Raw genomic sequence first — 18,382 nt, 5'->3', positions numbered from 1 at the left:
TACTAAAAAAAAAAAAATTAGCTGGACATGGTGGCGTGCACCTGTAGTCCCAGCTACTCAGGAGGCTGAGCTGGGAGGATTGCTTGAGCCCTGAAGTTTGAGGTTATGGCGAGCTGTGATCATGCACTCTAGTCTGGGTGACAGAGTGAGACCTTGTCTCTAAATAACTTAAAAAAAGAATTGGGATATGAATGTGAGCCCATTTAGCTGAAGATAACATGAAAATCATCATGCGAGAAGCTCATTTTCATAAGTCTGTGGACAGATGATAACCAGTCTTTGGTCTAATATGATCTAAAAGAGTGCACAGCTTATATAAATGCATTCTTATGTTGAGAGGTGATTATTATTTGGTGGTTGGTCAAGTGACAAGGTCACAGAATATGGACATCATGGCCAGTGGTGATGCTTAGCTTGAGTTCCTGTTCGGTGAAGGTATTTGGAATGGGTGTTCCCCCAGTGGGGGCAAAACCTGTACAGTGATATTTTTTTCCTTTCTCTCTCCATTGTAGATGAGAAGCCCAAGGTCAACCCCAAACTTTACATGTGTGTGTGTGAAGGCCTCTCCTGCGGTAGCGAGGAACACTGTGAAGGCCAGCAGTGCTTCTCCTCGCTGAGCATCAACGATGGCATCCAGGTCTACCAGAAAGGCTGCTTCCAGGTCTATGAACAGGGGAAGATGACCTGTAAGACCCCGCCGTCCCCTGGCCAAGCCGTGGAGTGCTGCCAAGGGGACTGGTGTAACAAGAACATCACAGCCCAGCTGCCCACTAAAGGTTCCCATGGATTTTTCTATTTCTAGATCAAGGAGTTTTGTTAGTATGGTCCTGAGTTTGCATATTGTCCCGAGGTTAAAGATCTAAGTAGCCATAAGGCTTTCCTCTTATTCTTTGAACCAGAGGTGATGAGCAACCAGAAGGGTAGCTATAGGTGAGGAAAAGAGAGGCATGGCCTTTGGGCATCTGAAAGGTGGATGGGCATTTTGGGGAATGTGGGCAAGGTGACGTCTACCTTGGGGATGGGTCGGCTGATCAGTTCTCTTTTGGTCACTGCAAACAGGTAAACGGCTCTCATTACACTGCTTTATGAGGAAGGAGACAGGAAGGCTTACTAACCTCTTCTCCCCTATCTGATGCCCAGTGACCCATCACTGAAACTTGATGCCGATGAGGCTTCCCATGAACCCTGTAGTTTATGTGTAATCTTCTCTCTACTGTGTTCAATATGGATCCCATACCCTATGCAAATCAATCCTCCTCTGAAACTGTTTCTCTATAAAATGCAATCTCAAAAGTCCCTGCAAATATTAATGTAGCCAAATTTATTTTCTTTCTGTAGTACATTTTTAATAGGTATAATCCTTTAATTTTGTACTCATAAAAGAAGAAACAAACCCCCAAAATGGAGTAGGAAAGTCTGCTAGGAGGATGCACTACCAGAAATGTCAGCCAGCAAGGGAGGAGACAGAAAAATGGAAACAGCTGATACAAGATCAGGTTGTAGCAATTTTGAAGTTACAGAGATGACCTTAAAGCGTATTGAAAAGGTTAAATTCTGATAGGTCGAATAGTAAAATAGGTCGAATAGTAAAAGAAGGCTCTAAAAAGAGAGATCCAGTATTTAGATAGTTAAAACTAAAGGAGTCTTTAATGGAATAAATTTTGCTTTTAAACTTTGTGCGACTTAAATTCTTGTTAATCGAGTGGGTGGACGTGAAGAATGTCTGCATTCACGCAAAAGTTACAATCCGTCTCAACACTATGAAGTTCCTAGCCTGCACAAAACTCTGCTGGACCCTGAGTTTTCATAGAAGATTTATTTCCTCTATTTAAGGAATTTCTAATTTAATTAGGGAGGTCACAATATTTATAATTTAATGTTGTATTTCATTTAGTTTTACACTTTATCGTACAAAAGATATGCACCATGGAGTATCGTGTGTGCAAAGTCATTAATTGTTTGGGCTTGGAAAGTTAAAGAAAATGTAAAGGAAATTAGGCTTGAGATTGGATTGCTGAAGGGACTAGGAACATGGGAATGAGGAAGGCATATGTAGGGAAGAACAGGACCTAGTGACATAAATGTCACGACAGGGTCTGGAATCCAGAGATGATGATTGTTTTGGGACCCTTTAATTATGGACCTTCACTGTCCAACTAAGAAATTCGGATTTAACTCACTTGGCAAGTAGAAAACCTTTGTGAATATTTGATCACGTGATAATATGAAGTGTTTTGAGTGAATGCACCAACGTTAGGATAGGTAATGATGCCTGAACAAGGGAGTGAATTAGGGAATGAATGCTTGAGTAAACGAGTAAATGAACAGATGAATGAATAATTTTTCCTAGGCGGAAATCGTGATATCAAAAGATTAGTGAGAATTCAGCAATAGACATCCAAGATACATGGAAGAGAGACTACAGATTATATAATTCGGTTTTAATTCAGCACTTTCTCATAGGGATATTACAGCATAGTGTCTGTCTGTAAAGGCTTGATGATAAAACAAAACAAATCCAAGTTAGTAAGAGTAATATCAAAGATTTATACAGTACTTTGCATTTTAAAAGTACTTTCATATACATACGTTAATACAGTTGATTCTCAGTGGAATGTTTTTCAACTTCCAGTTGTGTCTAATTGAATGATGGTTAGAATGCCTGGGCCATTGGCCAGGTATTAGGAAGTATTTTAGTTGTAATTCTTTGTGACATGCAAGACTGTGTGGTCAGGATCCAGGAGCTGCTTATTAGGATATTATTGGTTATGCTGAATTATAAGTAAACAGTGATGCTTACAGCCAATTCCGCCCTCTCTCCCCCATCTCCAGGGAAATCCTTCCCTGGAACACAGAATTTCCACTTGGAGGTCGGCCTCATTATTCTCTCTGTAGTGTTTGCAGTATGCCTTCTAGCCTGCCTACTGGGAGTTGCTCTCCGAAAATTTAAAAGGCGCAACCAGGAACGCCTCAATCCCCGAGACGTGGAGTACGGCACCATCGAAGGGCTCATCACCACCAATGTTGGAGACAGCACTTTAGCAGTGAGTTTGTGACCCCACAGGCAATCCCAAGCATAGTGAAGCTGACTCAAGATACTTTCTTGTTTTGAGCATGAAGCACTAACCAGTACGAGGTGACTGGGCAGGGTACCCACATGCTATTGGTCATGTATGTCCTAAGCAGACTTATGCTGGCACCTATTTAGTCCACCCTACATTAGAACATCCACTCTAGACAGACATATAAATAAGGGAGGGGATTTATTTTAGGAGATTCTTGGTAGTTACTTTTCTTTTGGAATAAGGGAAAGGACCAAGCCAGAATGGAGGAGAATGTAGTTTTTTGGAGGGCTTGGAGTTTGTAGTCTTCAGTTAACTCCATTTTTAGGAATAAAAGTGCCTTTTTTTTTTTTTAAAAAAAAAGGGACCTTTTGCTTAATATTAAAAATCAATTTCCCTTCTAGATTATTTCAACACCATGTAATTTAAGACTTTAAAACTTGACATCCAAAAAAGTAGCTATTAAATTTTTCTGTGCTCCTGTGCTGCCCCCTTGTGGAGCGCAGTTGTCTGGTGAAGCCAGGGCCGTCCAATAGAAATAGGGGCACCACGTATGTAATTTTAAATTTCAAGTAGCCACCTTAAGAAAGTAAAAGTAAAAACAAAAACAAGGAAAGTTTAAAAAAAAAAAAGACGTGAAATAAATTTTAATAATATATTTTACCCAACATATACAATTTTTATCATTTCAACATATAATCAATACAAAGTTTTTAATGAGATATTTCACATTCTTTTTTAAACTAAGTTTTCAAAATCTTTTTTGTATTTTACACCCACAGCATGTATCAGTTCAGACTAGCCACAGTTTACTTGCTAAGAGGCAACACCCGACTGAACATCACAGGGTTAGAAGCTATTGTATTTATACATTTTAAAATGACTCTTTTGCATATTTTGAAATGATGAAATCACATTACAAAGCGACTGTCTTATTTACTTTTTAAGGTTGTTTGTCAAGCATTAATTTTAAAGAACCTTTAAACTTTAAGTGGGAAAAGGATATCACTTGCCATAAATAGAAGTTACCACAAGATGCAAAAGAAAAAAGTAATAACATTCCACACAGGTGCTATGCTGGGTCTAATGCCTACTCTGAAAGAATTATGACATTTGTGGGTGTTAGAGACATGTGAGAGACATGCCAATACCAAATCGAGATTCTCTCCTTGTCACAATCCAATGAATTGAAAAACAATCAAAGTAATAACTTCTAATGTCACTCAATATTATTTAATGCCATGCCTGTGCATCCTCCCAAATCATCTTGGAGTGAGTCGTGTTCTGCTAGATGACAAGCGTAAAAGTGCCTGGTAGCTCTGCAGTTAACGCTTGTCCCACAGCTTCCTTTTTGCTGGAGAAGACTTCCCCTCGCCAGTGGCCACCTTGGTAGCGCGGGTGCTACTCCCGGACAACTGCAGGACCCACCCTTGGCGAGTTGTCAAAATACTGGGGTGGCGGCTGACACGGGCAGGGAAGCATCCCATCCTGCTCCCTGCCCCATCACTGGGCCACCAGTCCAGGGTACTTGTAGCTGTGTAGCTGCCTTTTCTCTACTTTTAAAATGGAGGTACAGTGGCATAGGAGAAAGAGGATACATACAGTACAGTCTGAGGACATTCCATTTTGAAAAGTAGAGAAATACAATTTTTTCTTTAGAAATATACTTAGAAGTCTATTTCAAGCTTTAAGGAAAATTAAATTAGTTTATTGAGTTAGTAGCAAGAAGATGTGAGGATGAATCCTGACAAAGCTTCAGCAAAGCAAGATTCTAAAATAGACTAGTTAGAACTTCGTTCCTCAGAGCTGCTAACATAGCTAATTATCCAGGGCAATAATAGGAATATCTAGTGTAAATTACCATTTATATAGCTTTTAGAATGTTGAAAGAGGACTGGAGTGTATTCTAATCTCAACTATGTCGGATGACAGTATATTGCGATGTAATAACACAGCAGAGAACGCTATTGAAAACAAGTTGTCGTTGTTGGTCTACATGCTTGCTTATTTAAGTGGTATGCACTTTTATATGATTCAACAAAGCATACCCTTACTAAACCACTGGCCTATGTTGAAAAAGAAGCTTTGGGATCTGGGAGGTGAGGTCAATGTTTATTAGTCTTTGGTTCATTTTTTTACCCCCTTGAATCCATGAAGTGGGTTGAGAAGCAGGATCATTCACTATGAAAGAGTAAAGCCAGCACATTAGTTAATTGTCAAAATTATTCTACCAAAAAAAAAAATTGAACGAATAAAGAGAAAAAAGAACCGCAAGAGAGAAAATGGTTAGGAGATGTGAAACTCTACTTCATCTGCACTCATTTTCTTGTTGATTATCCCTTTTGTGGTTTGTAAGGGTTCTAAATTTCTTCCGTTGGATGTTCAGCTTTTGGTAATTTTGTCGATCAACAGTACTTCACAGTAGTGCTCAGAGGAAGTGTAAGAGGATGAAATTCGCAAAAATCAATGTTTTGCTTTAATAGACCAGCTAAAATGTTTGGAAAAGGATGAGATTTGGGAAATATTAACTCAACATTACTGCAGTCCTACCTCTGTCATCATGGGCCCAACATTGTTTATTATAAATAACCCATACCTGATGCCAAAAGACTTCTGCTTCTTGGCTTATGCCGAGAGTAAGAAGGAAAACTTTATGAATGAACTAAATGGGAATCTTTTTGCCAACATGTTCATTTGTAGAAGTTGATTTGGGGCACTGGTTTGATATTTTTAATGAAAGTTTTATTTTTTTTTCTCTGATTTATGAGTGATTCATATCAAGAAATAACAAGTAGGTGTTAATTTAGTGACCCTTTTGTTCCTCACCTACCAAAAAGGAAACCTCCATCCAGGGAGCCCATCCCTGTCTGAGTGTGCCAATTTAATGTCTACCTGGTTATTGGAGTCTTTTCATTACCAACAACATTAGAGTTTTTTGTTCCTTATTCCTAATTTGTTTATTCCTAATTAGAGTTCTTCCTTAGTTGGTATGGCAACTAAAGTGAATCATTTGATAGATGTCTAGTGAGTATAGCAGAATATGGTAAATTATACCCAGCATTGGCGCTGGAAGGATCCCTCTCCCCTTTATTTCCACCTGCTATTCTTTCTGCTGTTTCCCTTGTGCTCAGCCATGCTTCTTGGACTTTCTAATTTGCATCTTAAACTTTGTCTGCTCTGTCTGCTCAGCTTCTTTCATTATGTATTTTATTCTAAAACTCTGGGTACAAGAAAAGTAATCTTATCCCTCAGGAAAGCCTGCCCTGTATTAGGGAAAGGGCTAGCTTCTAGTTTTTCTAAGAAACAAAACCAGTATTTTTCCCAGTGGAGCTTTCCATGCACACTAACGGGCCACGTGTCCAGGATTGTAACCCTCCATGTGAGTTACAATAACATTCATGCTAACACCCCAAACTGGGCACTATTGCTCAATTTTTCTTTTTCTCCTTTTCTTAAACCACAGGATTTATTGGATCATTCGTGTACATCAGGAAGTGGCTCTGGTCTTCCTTTTCTGGTGCAAAGAACAGTGGCTCGCCAGATTACGCTCTTGGAGTGTGTTGGTAATTCTTCTTCCCCTTCCTTTGTGGGTAATATACAATGTTAGTTGTGGTCTTAGAATGAGGAAGGAACTTGGAAAATCTCCTTTTTGTTGCCTATTGCTTTATTTTAAACTTAAAAGATGTGAGGTAGCCATGTGGTCTCTACTCTCTGTGACTCATATTTGAGCACCTGAACTTGTTGAAGCTCTCGTCTAAGGAGTCTATCACTAATTAGTACAGAGAGGGACTAGTCAAAAGCTTTCAGTTGCAGGAGTACCCTTCGGGATGATGGAAATGCTTGAAAAATGAATTGATATGATTGCTCCTTATTATAGCTGTTAATGACCTAAGGTAAGTAGGCTTTGGGACAATGAAGTTGTTCATTGAAACGCTCAAATCCTTCTCACTCTTCCCTTCCCTTTAAAAATAATTAATGAAGTCAACTTTAGTAAAGGTACCTTTATAACTCCTTCGTTTAAATGAGAGCTACATACATTTCTGTATGGCCTCTCATATTTTCCCCATATATGAACATATTTATATGTAGATGTAATCATGGTATGTATATAATTTGTGTCCCTTTTCAGTTTTAAGCTCACATACATCTTATGTACACATTACAAGTATTTTAAAAGATTGTGTATTATAATAGTCCTTTGAATGATAATTTCACTATTAGTATTGCAAACATTGCTTCTTTCTTTTGAGTTCTCAGGATAAATTCCCAGTAATTAGGAGTTCTTGGGTCAAAATTTGTGAATTTTCAATGGCTTGTTTGATATACTGCTGAATTGCTCTCCAGGAAGATGGTATAAAATGCATTTTTGAAAGTCCTGACCTTTTTAGTTTTATTTTTATGTGACAAGTATTTGCAAGTCCCACGATAGTTTTTGCTAATTTCTCCTTCAGATGGCATGCAGGGAAGGCTGCAGTAGCCGTAATGTGTTGGTGGTATCTCCACACTCTCCTGGTGCTCATGGATTTTTTGGGCTGGGCTTTACATCCCGTCTTTTGCTTTTGGGAGGTGACAAGCCAGCATACGCTAATTCTACCTCTTGGCTATTATCCTCCTAATTTTCTTCTTGTTTTCGTGGAAAGAGGGACACCCCCAAACTCAGTAATAGAAAGGGCGATGGGCAGAGGTAGGAAGAGCAGCTGTCCGAAGGCACACAGGCAACCAGCAGGGGCTTGTTGCCTTTCCTTTAGGTCTGCCGCTACTGCCACCATGACCGTTTCCCTCCTTCTCCTCCACAGCAGATTGTGAATAGAGAAAATAAAGATGGAAAAGCCTCAAATGTGCTCATTATGTACAACCGGAGTTATCCTATTGTACTAACTATAATAGTATCCTGTTTGATTATGAACAAGCGTATCTGGGTAGTGGCGGGCAGGCCAAGAGGGGCACATTTCCCCATCCTGCCTCCCCTGTCCCCCCCTTCCCTCCCCTCCCCTCCCACAGCCACTCACCATTCACACAACAGGGCACTATCGCAAGATCAGTCCTGTAGATTTCCTTCGGCATTTTTTGGAATAACGTAACTACAGTTATTACATTTTGTTGAGTTGGCACTAAGGACTTTAATAAAATCAATGCCTTTTCAGGAGCTTGTGGTTAGTGTGTTTATGTGGTACAGCTTCGAATAAAAATCTATGTGATCAACTGCATGGATAGCATGTTATCATTTTTAGTTTAGAAACATGGGGAGTTGGACTAGGTGAGTGATATCCAGATGATCAGTGAAAACAAAAATTTCAGGTGCTTTAGGGATCTCCTTTGTGGGGCTCCATGGCCAGGGCTTTTGGGCAGCTCTTTTGTTTTAGGGGCTTTTGTGTAAGATTGCATTTGCAAAAAGCATTTGACAACATAAAAGCATTTGAAAGCCATTGGGAAACATTTCTATTATAATTCTGTCTATCTGTCTACCTTGCCATCCAACTCCCACTTTCTTTTTTTAAAAAAAAGAAAAAAAAAGGATTTGTGGTAACTTTATGTCTACGGTTCCCTGGGATATTTTTTTCTCTTTCATAGTGAGAAAATGAGGACAAAGGGAAAATAAAGATACAAAATGGAGCCAAAGGCAGGAATAGATTATCATATTATTTTTTAGTGGTTGGCTTTGTAGTATCTTATCACTAGCCCTCATCTTGAGCTACCAATGCTGGACAATTGCTATGATTATTAAAAAGAATCCCGCCCTAAGTCGTAGTTGTGTGACCTGACAGCAGACCACGATGAGCACTTACTGGCCACATTTAACATCCTTTTGGATTAGTCTTTGGTATTTAATCGGGACATTGTTTCTTGTCAGGAAATCTAGATTTAGTGGTTTTGATTGTGTTTCCGGTGTGTCGCCTATACGGAGAGACCCGCTTCCCTCTCTGTGTTTGCATTTGCAGTGGCTTAGTGTTCCAGCGAAGAGCTGTATTCCTGTGTGTGCAGGTGGTGCCGCAGCTGCTTGTTAGGAGCTGTGTGATCCCAGCAGCCACTTGCCTGGGTAGAAAGCCCCACTGCCCTGCAAGTTGTATCTCCTGCTGCACTGTCATCTCCGCTGATTATACCCCTTCTTGCTGCCCTTAGTCTCATGGTAATTACCTCCTCCTCCCAGCCTCCCTGATCATCCCTACCTATAATTAAAGAAAAGAATGGAAGAGGGAGGATGCAGTTGACAAGCTGACAAGTGTGTTGATGCTGCACAAGGAGGCCATGCACCAAACAGATCAGATCACAGCTAAAGGCACCTTGTTTCTCAAAACATAGGGGGCTTTTCCGTGTAGCCCACTTGTGGCGTCACAGGGGCTGTCTAACAAAGACCCATGACCAATGTCAGAAATCCGAACTGCTCTGGGATTATGTGTTTAAGACTTTGTAAATCTTCTTTTGAACTATGTCTTCTGCCAAGATCCTTTAGGGATGGCAGTGGCTGCTTGTCCACCTCCTATACCGCATTGTATTTTGTTTTGTTTTTGTTTTTTAATCCTCAGAACACACATGTTAAACTTAATCATCTCCTTTGTGGAAAAAAAATACATATGTAAATTCACAAATGTGGACAGCTTAGGAAATGCCCACGTTGATCCTGTGTGAAGGGAAGGAGACAGCGACGCCATTCAATTGAATGACATACTTTTTTGGCTTTCAGCACAGAATTGACATCTGATCAGTACCATTTTCTAAATTTTACTTTTGTGTGTTTTTAAAAGTCATATACATTTTATGCCTTTCCATGGAGGAATTTAAATGTAAATGGAATAATTAGCAGCTAATTATACAATGCAGATACAGAAGGTGGTTTGATTTGTTATCACACTAGGTGGGATAGGAGGGGCAGTTTCCACCTTATTTTTGTATATCTTTACAGGCAAAAAGTTGTGATACTTATATCTCCTGAGTTTCTCCAATAAGCAGTGGGAGGGATTAAGAGTCGCAGGTGCTAAGTTTATTGGCGGGCCGGCTGCCTCTTGCGTGCCTAGCATCAGTGTCACCTGTGCTTTGCTCTCCGCAGGGAAAGGCAGGTATGGTGAGGTGTGGAGAGGCAGTTGGCAAGGAGAAAATGTTGCCGTGAAGATCTTCTCCTCCCGGGATGAGAAGTCGTGGTTCAGGGAAACAGAATTGTACAACACTGTGATGCTGAGGCATGAAAATATTTTAGGTAAGTACAAGGATAATCCCCTTGTTGATTGTATCTAGATAGAAATAATTGCCTGCCTTTGCCCTCTCTGTTTTAGTGACTGTGAATTTGAGAATCCCTCCCGAAAAGCGATATAGGGATCCTCAGCATTTATATACAGTTTAATTTTCTTTTAACACCAATTTCTTGTTTAAATCTGCAAATAAGCTTTAAGATTCTCTGGATGATGAAAAGGAAATCCGTCATTGCTAATTCTTCTCCCTACATCTGCAGATCGTTATTTAAACAACAAAAATTTGCCCCATATTGTTCACTTCAAGGCTTCATTGGTTGTTCTACTTACCCCACCCTTTTTGAATATTTATTACTTGAATCAAACTAAGAAAGATCTTTGGACTATTTCCTAGAGATTCACAGCTCCCAGGGATATCGTAATTAAATGCACATTCCCTCAAACGAGGCATCATTTTTAAAGCCCAGATTTACAGAGGGATTCAGCATACATTTTAATTTGGAAGCTAAAGCTTAGCAACATTTGTGAAATATGTAAAGTGCCCGTTGCAGTACTGCTATGGCAGTATAAAGGGTGAGCGTACTCCGTGGGCCTTTGACGTCTGTATTTTTGAAAAGTTTTTCTAAATGTGTTTATATTAATACATGTATGGTGAAGGCTGCCGAGTGTGCTTCTTTAGTAGTGGATATAAGGTTTATACAGAATTTAACTGTATAAGACAGTGTCGGCTACTTTTTGGCTATTGGATTAGGTCTGGCTTATAGGAAGGCCATTGTTAGAATTTATTTCTATTCCAGTGCTTCCAGTTTAGTATTTAAATCTGAGTCGAGTTGTCTGCAAATAATGGTTTGACAGTTGTCCAAAGCTTTGCTTCAGCGGTACGGTGGTAATGTTCCATCTCAGAATTGTTTCAGGTTCCACTGTTGACTTCTCACTTTCCTTTACCCTGTGGGCCCTAGCCACCGCTTAACCCTCCTCACCTCGGCTGTCAGCTCCCCCTTTCCAATCCATCTCTCTACACTGAGTGGTCTTCTGCTGGGGACCAGAGATAATTCTGCTCAAAGTGTCTTTGATGGCTCCCAGATTGCCTGCAGCATTTGTGACTGGTATTCGAGACTCCCTATTTTGGGGCTCCAGGGAGTCTCTTAACCTTCACCTACAGATATGCCCGCATTCAGCTACTACCAGTGTTTGCCACTCCTTGGGATCACCACAAACATTTAGGCATTTGTGCCCGTGTTCGTATAGCTCTTGAACTGTCCCTATTTCCTCCCCACCCTGCCACCACCCCTTCCTCCATCACAACATCTCAGTCCCATTCCGTTTCCCCCCAGTGCTTCTCTGCCCTCCCTCACTTTGCACCGCTGCCATAACTCTTGTCACACGCTGCCTTGCGTTGCAGCTCGATGTCTGTGTGTTACCACAGTAATGACAGCAATAACAACAGTACAGATGACAATGGACAGTACTAGGCAGTCACCACTGCTCTAAGTGCTTTCTGTGCACTTTCTCCTTTACTGTGCACCATGACCCTAAGAGGGTAGGTACCTTCCATTCCCGGCTTTAGCTGCTGAGGTAACTGACACACAGAGAGGTTAGACAGTGGAGGTGGGAATTACACCAGGCAGTCTGACCCTTAGCCATAGTTCTGCACTCAGAACACAAACATCCCATAAAAGTGCTCTCGCCTTGTGAAGCGAATGTAGTTACATTAATTCACTCTTGAGAGAGAAACAGTTAAAACAAATCCTGCTTATTTAAAAGTTATTTTTTCCTAAAGGTCTAGAGCATAATTAATGGGACAAAGATCCTTCTCCGAGACTTAGGGGGCTAGGGAAGGTGAAAGAACAAAAATTTATTTGTTTATTATGTATTTATTTAATTGGGAGCTTCACTTCCTTTGCGGGGAGAAATTATACAAATATACAATAGTAACTTAATTTATCTCAAGTGGTGCTTTTATAGTTTGGGGTATTTATTTTTGAGAAAATCATTAAAGATTAATATCATTTGGTTTAAATTGTTAAAATAGGAATGTTTTCTTATTAAGAATAACTAATATCCAAGTACTCATTTTGCTTCCTGTTATGGCTAGATAAGGGCTCCAGGAGGGGACAAAGACGGATTGGAGACTAGGGGAGGCGTGGGGGACTCAGGCTTGGCCATCGGAACTGGCTGAGAGGAAGAGAGAAAGAGGTAGGGGGTATAGGTGCTGACGTGTTACTCAGTTCACTTTTCAGATGTTGCATAGGTGCAGATGTCAAATTAGTTTTCTCTGAGTAGAAGCCGACTTGTTTGGGGTACTGTGGGAGATGGTGAGAGGCTGGGTTCTAGAGCCAGACCTGCAGGAACCATAACTGACCTAATGTCAGTGATGTGATCTGCCTACTTCATGTGGTTGTTGGAGGATTGCATATAAAGTGTCAGGCACATAGGTGGTACTCAGTAATTATTAGCTGCTTCTGTCGTTGTGGTTGTCGATGGTGATGATAAAACAGAGGACCTTTTTTGGCTCACAGAGCATTCCTGTGCAAGGTCTCAGAACAGCTGGCACTAAATTTGGACTTGCCAGCAACTTAATAGCTGTGTGATCCTTGGCATCTCTCAGGAGCAACTTTATTATCTGTAAAATGAGTATAATGATGTCTTATCTTACTGACTTGTTGAGAAAAATCTCATGAGAAAATGTGAGAGTGACATAAATTTTATATAAAGCACTATGCAAGTGTGAGGCATTTTTATGTATTTTCTTTTACATTTTCACAAGTCATTTAATTCTTCCTCAAGCCATATCTGTCCTATTTTAAAAAAAGTTTTCTTCTCTTTGTAAGTCCCAAACTTCATGGTCCATTATGTGGTTCATGTATGTAAGAACAGTGCTGGTAGGCACCTGTGTAGCAGCAAAAGGAAGCACACATAATTTATCTCATAGCACAGGGAGTGCCCTAACTTCTAGAGCTCTTCCATTCTGCTCAAAAGTTCTCTCCAAATGTCTAGAAAAATCACTTCCTACCTCTTTAACCACATTTGTCAATGTTTTAACTTCTTTTCAGGACCAGTTTAGTTGTCACTTCCTGATGGAAGCCTATTATAACATCTAGTCTGAATTATGATGATTCCCTACTCTGGGCCCATGTTGCTCTTTGCAGATATATATTATAGTACTTTTCACATTTTATTGTAATTCTTGCCTTTTTCCATCTGTCTTCTTTTCTAGCCAACAAACACTATCATCTTGGTTTTTCTGAGTGACTGACAAAGAGCATCATGAATGCTCATTATATTTGATTGGTTCCTTTTTTTATTTGATGAATTAGTCAATCATTTACTATAAACTCACCCATTTTATTTTACATCTGAGCAGACATAGACCAGAGAGCCTATTTGAGTTGAGCAACAATACACAGTAACTCACAGGCAGTCAGGAGAATACAGGTATCCAGGTTTTAGGTTTGGTGTTCTTTTAGGATGATTGATGAATGCTATGTGCTTGAAATATCAACAGGACGAAGAATTTGGCACTTTCATTATGGGTGGGCACAAAGATATTGCTATCTGAATCTTAATGCAATGTAAAATATTTTTTAAAAGGATTACTTAACAATGGAAATGAATATGAAATTTTTCTATTTATTAACAGTGCCCTTTTAAAAAATGAATACTACTGTTTTTCTCTGTTGATGCTTCTGTAAACCTCCTCCTATGACAGTTAACCAACTGTTATAAATGTTCAATTATTTTTTGTTTTAGGTGATGTTTACTGTGTAGGTCACTATTTCTAAATACTAAAAGTTATAGTATAGAATTCTTACATGTGTATTAATTTTGCTCCTGCTCTCTCCAGGTTTCATTGCTTCAGACATGACATCAAGACACTCCAGTACCCAGCTGTGGTTGATTACACACTATCATGAAATGGGATCGTTGTACGACTATCTTCAGCTTACTACTCTGGATACAGTTAGCTGCCTTCGAATAGTGCTGTCCATAGCTAGTGGTCTTGCACATTTGCACATAGAGATATTTGGGACCCAAGGGAAACCAGCCATTGCCCATCGAGATTTAAAGAGCAAAAATATCCTGGTTAAGAAGAATGGACAGTGCTGCATAGCAGATTTGGGTAAGTTTTGAAAAAATACTTTTTCATTACCAATTTTACTTTTGTTGTCCTCCAGCGTTTAGCTAAGTTGCATCTCTTTTTCCCTCCTAACATATTGTTAGGAGAAATTTCAAACATGCAGGTAAGTTGAAAGAAGTTTACAGTGAATAAAACTATATGCCCACCAACTGAATTCTCCTGTTAATATTTTACTAATGTAGCATTTTATATTCATTGTTTATCCATGTATTCGTTCCCCATCCATTCAGTCCATCTTAATCTTTGATACATTTCGAAGTAAATTGAAGACAGAAGAACCCTTCCCTCTAACAATTCCAGCATGCACACTACTATATCATTAACTAGAGTGCATTATTTATTTGTTTGTTTTTCTTTTTAGGTAAAATTTACATACTGTGAAAAACACAAATCTTAAGCACATTCTCAGAGTTTTGACAAATGCTGTAAAACCCAAATCCCCATCAAGGGACAGACTTTCCCATTACTCTAGAAAGTCACCTCAGGCCCATTCAGTAGGTGCCTGCCACACCATACCTCCGAGGTAACCAATATTGTTGCATTCTGATTTCAGAAGCCTTCACAGGAAGTAGGTGTGAAATTAGATATTCTATGAAATGAGTTTGTCTGAAAAGTGGTTTCTAAAATCATTCTGCTATACCCAAGATAAAATTGTCAAATTGAGAAAAAGGAAAATAATTCCCAAACCGATTCACCCTTTGCCCTACTGGGATCTCTCATTTTTACAGTGTTAGGGTAATGCTCAGTGTAGCTTTAATTGCATTATAAATAAGATTGTTTTTATTTATACTGGTATTTTATATAAAACCATCTGCATCCTAGACTCCTAGAATATTGGCTGAATAATCGTGCTAATGAGAACTGAATTGCAATAACCATATTCATTTCAGTGGACTATTGAGAGTCCTTACTCTACCTCACTAAAAAATGGTTTATATTATATTATTGCAGTTATTGTCAGACTGATAAAGGTATAGATAAAAATAGCTTTAATTTTGTAAATAATGAAGTTTATTTATTTTTGTTTGTTTTTAAGCACAAGAGACTTGACATGTTAGGAAAATTCATTTCATTTGAATCTCTTTAAAGTCTGCTTTTAGGTTGAGAAATTATTTTATAATGTTTCCTAAGTATAAGAAGAAGAAATATTTAGGGTAAGCATTGAAAGAGGCTGGCCTTACAGCTTTTTGCAGGCAGTTTTGGTTGTGGTATAGAACTGCAGCCCCCCACCCCTGGGCCACGGACTGGTACCAGTCCCTGGCCTGTTAGGAACTGGGCTGCACAGCAGGAGGTGAGCGAGAGAGGCAAGCTTCATCTGTATTTGCAGCTGCTCCCCATCACTGCCATCGCCGCCTGAGCCCTGCCTCCTGTCAGATCAGTGGTGGCATTAGATTCTTGCAGGAGTATAAACTGCACATACGAGGGATCTAGATTGTGCACTCCTTATGAGAATCTAATTCCTGATGATCTGAGGTGGAGCTGAGCCACTGGGGAGTGGCTGCAAATACAGATTATCATTAGCAGAGAGGTTTGACAGCACAGGGACCATAATAAGTCAATTGTTGCAGACTCATATCAAAATCCTATCACTGAGTGGCAAGTGACAATTAAGCTGCATCTGGTGGCAGGCTTTAGGTCAGAATCAGACACTTATTTTAGTCTGTGTGTGGCCTGCCCATTATTTTATTTACCACTTCTGTCCACACCTCTTTCGCCACACTGCACACTTGTCTCAGTCACAGTTTTGGTAAGCCCACGAGCTAACCTAGCAAAAATGAGTAAAACAACAAACATTGCTGGAGAGCTTCTTTGAAAATGGGAAAGACCTAAAGAAAGCAGAAAAATCTAAGACTGTCAACAAAATGAAAGCTGCATTTAAAAGAAAATACCAAGAGTCCTGGTTAAATTATAGGTTCATTGCAACAGGTGACTCACATTCTCCAAGCCCACTTTGTATATGTGGCAACCAGCTATCCAGTGAAACCATGAAACCTTCAAAACTGCTTTACCACATGGAGACCAAGCACCCTGCATTAAAAGACAAGTCTTGAGAGTTTCAAAAGAAAAAAAATGTAAACGCAAAGAACAGAAGCAATTATTGAATGCCACCACTTAAAGAAATGTGTTTCATGGAGAGCATCATTCTTAGTGGCTAACCGCATTTCTAAAGCTAAGAAGCCCTTTACTGTTGGTGAAGAGTTGATCCTGCCTGCTGCTAAGGACATTTGCCGTGAACTTTTAGGAGAAGCTGCAGTTCAAAAGGTGGCACGTGTTCCTCTTTCGGCTAGCACCATAACTAGATGAATTGATGAAATAGCAGAGGAGATTGAGGCACAATTGTTCAAGTGGATTAATGAGTCACTATGGTACACAATCCAGGTTGAAGAGTCTACTGATGTTGACAACAAGGCAACAATTCTTGTTTTTGTGCGATATATTTTTCAGGATGATATGCAGAGGATATATCAGGTGTGCTTTTGTTGCCAACCGACACCACAGCTGCAGAACTATTCAAGTCTTTGAATGATTACATATCAGGAAAACTGAATTGGCCATTTTGTGTCAGTATATGCATGGATGGAGCGGCTGCCATGACTGGATGGCTTTCTGGTTTCACTACTCAGGTCAAGGAGGTCACTTCCGAATGTGAGTCTACGCGCTCTGTCAGCCATGGAGAAATGCTGGCTAGCCAAAAAATGTCACCTGAACTAAACAGCGTTTTGCAGGATGTGATTAAATTCTCAACCACATTAGAATACATGCCCTTAACTCATATCTGTTCTTACAGAGCACATACCTCTTCTCTTACACACAGAAGTGAGATGGCTTTCTAAAGGTAGATCACTGGCAGGAGTTTTTGACTTACCAGAGCCACTCCAGAGATTTCTTTTAGAAAAACAGTCACCACTGGCAGCACATTTCGGTGACACAGAATGGGTCACAAAACTTGCTTACTGGTGTTACATATTTAACCTGCTCAATAAACTCAATCTGTCACTTCAGGGGAGAATGACAACTGTGTTCAAGTCAGCAGATAAAGTGACTGCATTCAAAGCCAAACTGGAATTATGGGGGTGACGAGTGAACATTGGGATTTTTGACATGTTTCAAACATTAGCAGAGATTTTGAAAGAGACTGAGCCAGGGCCTTCTTTCTCCCAGCTGGTGCACGATCACCTATCTCAGCTTTCAAAAGAGTTTGAGCATTACATCCCAACCACAAAAGAGCCCTGAACTGGGAATCTGTGACCCATTTGCGAATAAGCCAGGTGAATCAACTTTGTGCTAGAAGAGGATCAACTGCTTGAGATTGCAGGTGACGGCGGCCTTAAAAGTATGTTTCAGACAACTTCAAATCTCCATACATTTTGGATTCAAGTCAAGGCAGAATATCCCTAGATTGCCGCAAAAGCACTGAAAAGCCTGCTTCCATTTCCAACATCCTATCTTTGTGAAGCAGGGTTTTTTTGCAGTGACAGCAACCAAAACGAGGTTATAGAGTAGAGTGGACATAAGCAACACACTTTGGGTGTTACTGTTGCCCATCACCCCCAGATGGGACCATCTTGTTGCAGGAAACAAGCTCAGGGCTCCCACTGATTCTGCATCATGGTGAACTGTATAATTATTTCATTATATATTACAATGTAATAATAATAATAGAAATAAAGTACACAATAAATGTCATGTGCTAAAATCATCCCCAAATCATGCGTGTGTACCCCACCTCCACCCCCATCCTGGTCCTTGGAAAAATTGTCTTCCATAAAACCAGCTCCTGGTGCCAAAAGGGTTGGGAACTGCTGGTGTAGACGGTTTTATGGCTTATTCCATGGCTTTTAGAGTCAGGGTGATCTGAGTTTGAATTCTGGCTTTCCCAGTTATTCACCCTGTATTTCCGTGCAAGTCTATTTACCTGTTCGCATATCTATTTACCTGGCCCAAGTGCTGACACTGCTTACACTCAGTGAGAGGGACGGGGGGACTTAGCCAGGAGA

At 40.0% G+C, this 18,382-nt stretch overlaps 1 protein-coding gene across 1 annotated transcript in view; it reads left to right on the top strand.

Moving 5' to 3' along the window:
* Positions 1–18,382, top strand: part of ACVR1 (activin A receptor, type I) — a 129,430-nt gene that overhangs the window by 85,374 nt on the left and 25,674 nt on the right. The window contains exons 3-7 of the mRNA XM_012640783.1: positions 513–776; positions 2,833–3,044; positions 6,526–6,625; positions 10,108–10,254; positions 14,091–14,366. Coding sequence (XP_012496237.1) covers positions 513–776; positions 2,833–3,044; positions 6,526–6,625; positions 10,108–10,254; positions 14,091–14,366 — 999 coding nt within the window. The remainder of the gene's footprint in view (positions 1–512; positions 777–2,832; positions 3,045–6,525; positions 6,626–10,107; positions 10,255–14,090; positions 14,367–18,382) is intronic.

This window comes from Propithecus coquereli, unplaced genomic scaffold (assembly GCF_000956105.1).
Source record: "Propithecus coquereli isolate 6110/MARCELLA unplaced genomic scaffold, Pcoq_1.0 Scaffold157, whole genome shotgun sequence".
NCBI classification, from domain to species: Eukaryota; Metazoa; Chordata; class Mammalia; order Primates; family Indriidae; genus Propithecus; species Propithecus coquereli.
This window is presented reverse-complemented; position numbering and strand designations above follow the sequence as displayed.